We start from the raw sequence: 9,977 nt of genomic DNA, 5'->3' as shown, positions 1-9,977 counted from the left end.
AGTCATTAATGGTGATTGGGAACTCACCATGAGACTGGGCGGGTGTTAGCTGTAACAACACTCAAGAATCTTAACACCTTCTAGGACAAAGCAGTTTGTTTCATCAGAAACCCCTACCACCAGGCCCAAGACCCTCCACCCTCACCAACACACTGTGACTGCAGCAGGTTTGATCTACTGGAGCACTGCACCAACTCACCAAGCCCTGCAAACTCTACCCATCCAGAAGGACAAGAGAGTTCAATGTCATTTTTTAAAAAAATTGTTATTGCATGGGATGTGGGCATCACTGGTAAGGCCAGCATTTGTTGCCCATCCTTAATTGTCCTTGAAATGAATGGCTTGCTAGGCCATTTCAGAGGGCAGTTAAGAGTCAACTACATATTCTAGGTCTAGAGTCACATGTAGGCCAGACTAGGTAAGGATGGCAGATTTCTTTCACTAAAGGGCATTAGTGAACCAGATGGGTTTTTATGATAATTGCCATGGCCAATTCCAGTTTTTATTAATTGAAATTTAATCCTAACAACTGTCAGGGTGGGATTTGAACCCATGTCTCCAGAGCATTAGCCGGGGCCTCTCTGGATGATAAATCCAGTGACGTTACCACTAATCTACCATGTCTTCCAATTGGCACACCAGCACCACAAACTGTCTAAATGGGGTTGATGCACAAGGAGGACCTAGGTTATGGGGTACAGATTCACAAATCACAGCGCCTTAACTTAGTACAAAGCTCCAATGTGCTTTACAGGATCGTTATCAAGCAGAATGTGATACTGTGTCACGTAAAGATATATTAGGACAAGTGACCAAAACTTGGTCAAAGAGGTAAGTTTTAAGGAGCAACTTAATGGAGCAGAGATAGAGGTAGAGAGACGGAGAGATTTAGGGAGAGAATTTCAGAGTTTAGGGTCCAGGCCGTTGAAGGCATGACTGCCAATGATGAACATATAAAATCGGGCATGCGCAAGAGGCTAGATATGAGGAGTACAGAGCTCCCAGGATGGCTGGGGGTTCAGGGAGCCCTGGGAACACAAAGGGGTTTGTGAGCATCAATGCTGGGGGGGTGGGGGCGGAACCTCTGGATCAGAATATTGGTAGAAGCCTGGGACACAGGTCCAACATGTCTGAGGATGGGGGCTTTGTTAAGTAAGGAAGATGGAGCAGGCAGGGTCTGACCATATTGACGGTTGTTTGGATTTGGCAGTAGTGGAGGGAGCAAGGGTCCATGAGCCTTGTGGGTCTGTGGGCGAACTGGCAGGAGAATGGAACCCAATTTATCACTGATTCCCGTTGAACCTTCAGATGCCAATGCAATTCTCTCCCATCAGCCTCCTCCCATTCCCCCACCCCCAGTTCTGACGACCCATCTGGAGTTCCTTTAGTACACTCAGGTAGTGCCCTCATTTCCCCATTGCCAGCCAGGGAGGGTTGCGGTAGGCTATGTGGCAATGGTCTAAGATAGCTGATGCCCAATAATTGTGGGGGGTAGGGGGTGGCGGGGGGCATTGGGGAGGGGCAGACGACGTGCAGGAATGTCCTTGTAATGGGCACTTACATCATGTCCTCTCCTCCTTATTCCTCTCTTTTCTCCTAAGTCCTCCCAGACTTTGCCCTTCTCAATTCCAACTTGTTCAAAACCTATCACCCCAGCCTTATGACATCCAATGGCTCCGTCTTCCTTGATTTCAAATCCCTCCATGGGCTCTCCCCTCCATCTCTCTGTAACATTCTCTAATCCTACAACCCTCCGAGATTTCTGTACTCCTCCGATTCTGTCCTCTAGTGCATCTCCGATTTCAATCGCTCCACCACTAGTGGCCGTGTCTTCAGCTGCCTGGGCCCTAAGCTGTGGAATTCCCTCCCTGAGGTTTTCCACCTTACAGCCTCTCTATCTCTCCCGCTTTAAAATATATCTATTTGACCAAGAATTTGCCAATCTCTCATTCTGGCTCAGTTTAAAATTGCCTTCGTAACATTTCTGTGAAGCGCTTTGAGACATTTATACTATGTTGAAAATGGAAATTGGCAGCGTTGTTTGGTCTGAGGCATTGTCCAAAGTCAGTTTACAATTAAATGCTGCCTAATCCCCAGGTTCCAGGTAACTTTGGAAACCATGATAAGGAATATGGATTAACAACAGATGCTCAGTCAGGAACAATGCCCTTTATTTGTTTGTAATCCTGATATAGTTAATCGGACTATAAAGTGCAAAGCAGGGATGCCTCTAATGACCATTAAAATAAGCTGAGGTTATCCAGTTGGATCACCCGGGTTAATGTTAAATTTATTCCTGACTGATCCCAGTCAACACACGCTGAAGAGGCAAGGGTCAAGCAGACTTCATTGGACTGCTCAAGAGATCAGCACACTTTTTCTCTCTTTCTCTCTCTCTCTCTCCCTCTCTCTCTCTCTCTACCCCTCATTCTCTCTGCCTCTCACATTCTCTTTTCATCTCTCGCACTCAGCCTTTTGTGTAATACAAGCCAACAAGAAGCCTGAAGCTGTCCAACAATGTCAGCCTCCGGTGAGAAGTGAGGAAGTGGACTGATGATGAGGTGGGACATGGAGGACAAACAAAGCACAGAGCAAAGCCCAAAGAAGAAGACTGAGATCGTCAGATACCCCTTTCACCGACAGCCTCCCTGGACCCTCAGCACTTTGTTTGCTGTGCAGGTACGGAAGTGTTAACTCAACAGAGCAAAGCCATGTGCACATCCCTGATTCCCATCACTCCACCATTGATGATTGTGCCTTCAGATGTCTAGGAAACGAGCTCTGGAATACCCTCCCTAAACCTCTCTAAGTCCCTTCCTCTCTCTCCTTTAAGACGTTCTTTAAAATCCTCATCTTTGACCAAACTTTAGGTCACCTGTTCTAAAACTTTCTAACATGGCTTGGTGCCAGATTTTGTTGGATAATGCTCTTGCAAAGAGACTTGGGATTTTTCTACATTACCGGCACTATGCAAATGCAAGATGTTGCAGTTGATTGTAAGGCTGTGGTTGCTTTTTTCATTGTCTTTACAGTGTTCAAATTTCTCCATTGACTTGTTTACCTGGCAGGCTTGTAATAATTCACCCTGTGATTACTGAATGACATTTTACTTAATGCTTGGGTAGAGTTGTACACACAGCAGTCCTGCGATGACTCATGTGCAGGTGACTGTATAAATTTTTAAGATTTAAAAAAATACATTTATGCTCAGGATACAGGCACGGTTGACAAGGTCAGCATTTATCGCTTACCCATAGCTTCTGGAACCTTGGTGTGCACAACTTAACAGCCTGAGTGTCTTGATGTTCAAAGACACTTGGTACAAGGGATACAGAAAGTTAGCGTGCAGGTGCAGCAAGCAGTAAGGAAGGCAAATAGGGCTAGGAGATTGGAGTACAAGGATAAAGAAGTCTTGCTACAGTTGCACAGGGTTTTGGTGGGACCACATCTGGAGTACTCTTTGCAGTTTTGGTCTCCACATTTAACAAAGGATATACTTGCACTGGAGGTGATACAGTGAAGTTTCACTAAATTGGCCCCTGGGATGATGGGGTTGCCCTATGATGGGAGGCTGAGTAAATTGGGCCGATATTCTCTGGAGTTTAGAAGAATGAGAGGCGATCTCATTGAAACATACAAAATTCTGAAGGGGCTTGACAGGGCAGAGAGATTGTTTCTGCTGTTCGGGGAGCCTAAAACATGGGCACAGTCTCAGGATAAGGGGCCGATCATTTGGGATTGAGATGAGGAGAAATGACTTCACTCAAAGGGTTGTGAATCTTCGGAATTCTCTACCCCAAAGGGTTGTGGACACTCCATCATTGAATACATTTAAAGCTGGGACAGACAGATTTTTGGTCTCTCAGGGAATTTTTAAAAAAATTTCATTCACAGGATGTGGGCTTCGCTGGCTGGGCCAGCATTTATTGCCCATCCCTAACTGCCCCTTGAGAAGGCGGTGGTGAGCTGCCTTCTTGAACCACTGCAGTCCATGTCATGTAGGTCTACCCACAGTGCTGTTAGGAAGGGAATTCCAGGATTAAGGGATATAGGGAGTGGGCAAGAAAATGGAGTTGAAGCCCAAGGTCAACCATGATCATATTGAATAGCAGAGCAGGCTAGATGGGCCGTGTGGTCTACTCCTGCTTCTATTTCTTATATTCTTATGTTCTTATGAGTTTCTTACATCACACAGTGACTAACTACCCTTTTAAATTACCTCATTGTCCATGAAGTAATTTGGGATGCAGTAAGTTATAAAAGGTGTGACATAAATTCAAATTGCCCACAATGGGCATCGATACAACTGGGTGAGTTATGAGGGCCACTACATAGGGCAGCTAAGAATCAGCCACATTGCTGCGCGGAACTGGAGTCACCCATAGAGCAGACTGGCTAAGGACGTTAGTGAGTCAGTTGGGATTTTACAGCAATCTGACAGCTTCACACGCATTTTAACTGATACCACGGGTGACCAACTTATTTTAAGGGATTGTCCCTCATTTTGACCAATTGTGTCCCATGTCCCTTAAGGGATATCTTTTATCCCTTATTGCTAGGACAAGCTGAAGGAGACTGATTCCGGGGGTCTCCAGGGTGAGTTTGAGTGATTTGGGCAGGACTGAAAGTGAGTGAGGCAGGGAGAGGATAATGTTGTGACTCAATGAGATAACTTGTAAGTTTCAGTTGATCTTAAACCTCCCCTTGTCACTGTGCTCTCGAGACACGCCCTCCCCACCACTTTCCATGCTGAATCTCCTCCCCCCCCTCCCCAACCACTCTCATGCTTACCAACTCTCACAGCATCCCCCAGCCCCCACCCCAATCCCATGGGTCAAGATGTCCCTTATTTTGTTTCATAAGGTTTGGCCACCCTGGATAGAGGTGAGGGTTGGTGGGGGGTAGTTGGGGTCGACTGAGAGAATTGGGCGAGTGTACCTGCGTCTGATTCCTGGTATCAGGAAAACTTATTGGGGCTCAGGAGCAGCCCGATGCAGGAATCCCACTCACTGGAGGCAGGATGTCAATTAGGCTCGTGAATGAACTACTTAAAGCCAATTATCCCTGAGCCCACTGAGATTTAATGGTGGCTCAGAGATTTAACATGATTTGCAAAGGTCTCCCACACCTCCCAGAAGCCAACCAGCAAACCCTGCCAAGTTTGCTGGGAAGGTCCCTCGTTCACAGGCACTCAGTGCCTGATCGAGGGACCTGGCCTCAGGAAGGCAGGGGGGTGGGGGAACAGGACCACTGAAAGTCAGCCCCCCTGTCCTTTCATCTGACCCTCTCCCCCTTGCTGGCAACCTCCTCCTCGAGGACCCCATTTCCATCCCCCCCCCACCAACTCGCTTGTCTCCAGGAATCCAGGGATGATCCCTGGTGATGGGAGAGCATTATCAAAGCAATTGCCCTGCTGTGGAGCAGGTGGTGTTAGGGGTAAGGTCACTAGACCAGTAATCTGGAGACTGGATTTTGGGGCATGGGTTCCAAACCCACCAAGGCAACAGGTGGAATCTGAATTCTATTAATAAATCTGGAATTTAAAGTTAGTCTCAGAAATGGTGACCATGACAGCTATCATCAGTTCTTGTAAAAACCCATCTGGTTCACTGAAGTCCTTTGGGGAAGGAAATCTTCTGGTCTACGTGGCTGAGGGGAGACCGGATTGAGGTATATAAAATGATGAGGAGCGGAGATAGGAAGAAACTTTTCCCCTTTAGTGGAGGGATCAATAACCAGGGGGATTTAAGGTAAGGGGCAGGAGGTTTAGAGGGGATTTGAGGATGGGGGGGTAGTTGGAATTCACTGCCTGAGGGGGTGTTAGAGGCAGGAACACACACAACATTTAAAAAGTATTTAGATGACCACCTGAAACACTGTAGCATGCAGGGCTACAGGCCAAGTGCTGGAAAATGGGATTAGAGTGGATAGGGGTTTGATAACCGGCATGGACACGATGGGCCGAAGGGCTTTTTCCCGTGCTGTAAAACTCTATGACTCTAAGACATGTGACTCCCGATGCACAGCAATGTTGCTGACTTGGAAATGGCCTCGCAAACCACTCAAAGCTCAAGGGGCAATTACAGATGGGCAACAGATTTTGGTCTTGCCAGCGACACCCACCTCCCATGAAAGAACAAAAAGCCATTGATCTTGGCAATGGAGAGCTGCCAGCCTCTGATTGGCCTGCAGCTCTTGAGGGTGCTGGATTTCCACCTTACTGGGGCCTTGATTGTGTGGGAGGCCTGACCACTGCTCAGTTAAGTGCCTTATTCCACCAAAATAGCAGTGGGCTTCCTGGACAGAAGCGATGTGAGGGAGGCTGGGGGCCTGCCCAGTCACAGGAACTAACTTCCACCGTAGATTTTTTACCTTTTTACAGCTTTTAACAGGAATTCAAATTCCTGAAGGGATATGGGAGGGATGCAGAGTTGAGATGGAAAGCCAGATATGAATGGCGGAACAGACTCAAAGTAGGGCCAAATGGCCTCCTCCTGTTCCTATTTCTTAACTTCTGCCAATCATTAATTGGTCTCCAGTCACCAGAAAGGACCCTTGCCCTTTAAACGTCACTTTCTGCTTTCCATTATCAAAGCAATACTCAAACCAACTATTGAATGGCACAGTTCATGTGACTCCACATCACTGCTGTCTGGGTTAACCTTTCATCTGCATTGTGATGATACCTATAATTGAAAATTAGTGAATTAAGTGGAATATTAGGTCAGTTAATATGAACAATGGCATGTCTCAAGGATCAATCGAAGGAAGCTTAGGTACAGTTTAATACAGTATCCTAGACTTTGTTAATCGAGACATGCAGTGCAAGAGCAAGAATGTCATGTTAAACTTGTATAAGACACTAGTTCGGCCTCAGCTAGGAAATTGCGTCTAATTCTGGGCCCCACGCTTTAGGAAAGAATTGAAGATATTGGAGATAGTTTAGAAAAGATTCATGAGAACGGTTCCATGCAGATAAGGGACTTAGTTATAAAGGTAGATTGGAGAAATTAGGACTGTTTTCCATGGAGGAGAGAAGGTTGAGAGGGGATTTGATAGAGATATTCAAAATCATGAGGGCTCTGGATAAAGTAGATAGGGAGAAACTGTTCTCATTGGTGGAAGGATAGAGAGCATAGATTTAAAGCAGTTGGCAAAAGAAGCAAAAGCAATTTGAACTAAATCTTTTTCACACAACCATTATTTAGTAAGTTTAGTAAGTGTTTAGGCCTGGAATGCCTGTGAGTGTGGTGGAAGCAGGTTCAGTTGGGACATTCGAAAGGGAGCTAGACTGGTATTTGGAAAGGAAGAATGTGCAGGGTTAGTAGGAGAAGGTGGGAGAATGGCATGAAGTAAATTTCTCATTCGAAGAGCTGGTGTAGACATGAAGGGCTGAATGGCCTCCTTCTGCACTGTAAAAACTCTGATTCTGTGACGTAGTTTAGCATTTTGTCTCCTGTTGATGTTTATGAGCCACTTGATTGAAGCACTGACCCACTCCTGTGGACTATCCTATCTCTAATTCCGGAATCACCCACTAACACCACAGTAATGACATTGCATTGAAGGATAAGGGTCTATTTTCCTGATCCCTAACCCCCCCCCCCCCCAAAGGGGATACCTATTCCTTGGGTGCAAAAGTCAGAAGAAACGACAAGAAATTTAAGTTGAAAATTTTTACCCTTGTTTTCAAATTTCTCCCTGGCCCAACCTCTCCCTATCTCTGTAACTCCTTCAGCCTAGCAACTCTCCGAGGTCTCTGTGCTCATTCAGTTCTGGCCTCTTGCGTATCACTGATTTTAATCATTCCACCATTGGCAGTCATAGCCTTCGGCTGCCTCTGTCCTCAGCTCTGGAATTCTTTCGTGAAACCTCTCTAGCTCTCTCTCCTCCTTTAAGACCCTCCTTAAAATCAACCTCCTTGACTGAGTTTTCAGCCACCTGAGAGTGTGGAGGAGGCCGATTTAATTGTGCCTCTCAAAAGACAGTTGGGTAATTACCTGAGAGAACCAATTTGCATGGATACAGGGAAAAACCGGGGACAGGGACCAGCAGAATAGCCCCATCCTATGCTGTCATCATCACTGGCTGTCCCTTGATTTGAGGATGACGTCTACTCAGGGTCGCAATGGGTCTTCATGTGGCTGAACAGGCCAATTCTTGACCCACAGGTCATTGGTCCCATGGGACAAGATGTCCCACGAGGTAGCGCAATCTGGAGCGCAGGGTTTGCTTCCTTTTCTTTCCTTCTCTACTGCTGATCTGCCTCATCATTAAGACCTTGAGACTCAGAGCCTGATGCAGCTCGATGGACAAGTTGTCGCTATTTTGAACAATTGGTTCTGTCATTAGTCTCAATGCTTCAAGGAGAGCTTCAGAGTGTTTTGGAAGTTTTTTTTTTGTTGTCTCTGTAATGACAGCCATTTGAGAGTTGTGAAAACAGGACCTGGCAGAGAAGATGGTTTTAAGCCATCTGGACACAGTATCCAGTCCATCATAATTGATCTTTCAGGAGTTTTGCCTGTATACCTGTGGAGTTGGCTTCAAGAAGGGCAACAGCATTTGCTCAATGGTCCTCCCACTGAATCCAGAGGATGTGGTGGAGACATTGCTGATGGAATTTCTCTAATGCTTTTTGTGACCCTGATACACAATCCAGGTCTCACTGCAGCACTGGGCTGAAGTGACACCAGCTGCGCTGTACACGAGGACTTTTGTTGACTTGCGGGGGTCTTTGTTGTCAAACACTTGCTGTAGATTGTAGAAGGCTGAGCTGGTGCAGCTGATCCGGTGTTGGATCTCCTCGTCAATGGTGGCCTTTTGAGAGAACTGGTTGCCAAGGTATGGGGAATGCTCAACATATTCCAGAGTCTCTCCTTCAACATGTATGGGGAGGTGGAATATTTGGCTGACCAGATGTGGGTTGATACAAGTTTTTTTCTGACAACATTCAAGGACAGGTTGAGGTTCTTGTATGCCGGATTGAAGAGATCGAGAGAGGCTTGCAAATCTGGTGCAGAGTGACCAACGACACTGCAGTCATTCGCAAACTGTAGATCATGTATGTCTATAGTGGTCAGTTTAGTTTTTGGCACGGAGGTGACAGAAGTTAAAGGGTTTTCACTCCAAACAATATTTAATACTGGCATCGGAGGGTAGCTGATGAGGTGAATAACCACTGTCAGGTAGATTGTAAACAGTATGGGGACTATCACACAGCCTTGCTTGACCCCAGTCCAGATGTTGAAGGTATCTGATTCAGATCTCCCACTCAAGACAGTTGCAGTCATATCATCATGAAGCAATTGCAGGATTGTGATGGAGTTTCTTAGACATCCAAATCTATGGGGCACATTCCACAAAGCCTCGTGATTTACTGAGTCAAATGCCTTGATCAGGTCAATGAATGAAATGAAGAATTTCTGGTGTTCTCGATATTTTTCTTGGATTTGTCTGGCAGCAGAGACCATGTTCAAGGATCCTCTGGAAGGTCTAAAGCCACATTGTGTCCCTGGGAGGATTTCTTCAGCCACAGGAGAATGTGTGTAAGGATTTACCTGACTATGGACAAGAGGGAAAAAGCTCGATAGTTTCCACAGAATGGATTATCTCCTTTCTTGAAGATAGTTACAATTGTCGCATTCCTGAAGTTGAGGGGGCAGGGTGGGTTGGGGGGTGAGGGGGGTGGTTAGGGACGCAGCTTGGGGGGGGTTTGGGTGGGTTGAGGGTGTTGAGGGGTGGGGGGGTTGGGCAAGTTAGGCTGATTGGGGTTGTGGGGGGAGTTCTTTTCCCCCCCCTAAATCCATAGGATGAGTGCATGGAGTCTGGATTTGAGCAAAAAGCCCACCAGCTTTGAAGAGCTCAGCTGGAGTACCATCAGGGCCGCAGGCTTTGCTGCTTATCATCTGTTTGATTACATGTTTCAGCTCTCCCATCGATGGTGTTTCACCAGTGGATTCTACCACAGGGCACTGGGG

General features: G+C 46.5%; 1 protein-coding gene across 1 annotated transcript in view; it reads left to right on the top strand.

Moving 5' to 3' along the window:
* The first annotated feature begins 2,568 nt into the window (after positions 1-2,568).
* slc23a3 (solute carrier family 23 member 3) overlaps positions 2,569-9,977 on the top strand; it is a 64,887-nt gene continuing 57,478 nt past the window's right edge. The window contains exon 1 of the mRNA XM_041201216.1: positions 2,569-2,679. Coding sequence (XP_041057150.1) covers positions 2,569-2,679 — 111 coding nt within the window. The remainder of the gene's footprint in view (positions 2,680-9,977) is intronic.

Source organism: Carcharodon carcharias, chromosome 12 (genome assembly GCF_017639515.1).
Source record: "Carcharodon carcharias isolate sCarCar2 chromosome 12, sCarCar2.pri, whole genome shotgun sequence".
NCBI classification, from domain to species: domain Eukaryota; kingdom Metazoa; phylum Chordata; class Chondrichthyes; order Lamniformes; family Lamnidae; genus Carcharodon; species Carcharodon carcharias.
This window is presented reverse-complemented; position numbering and strand designations above follow the sequence as displayed.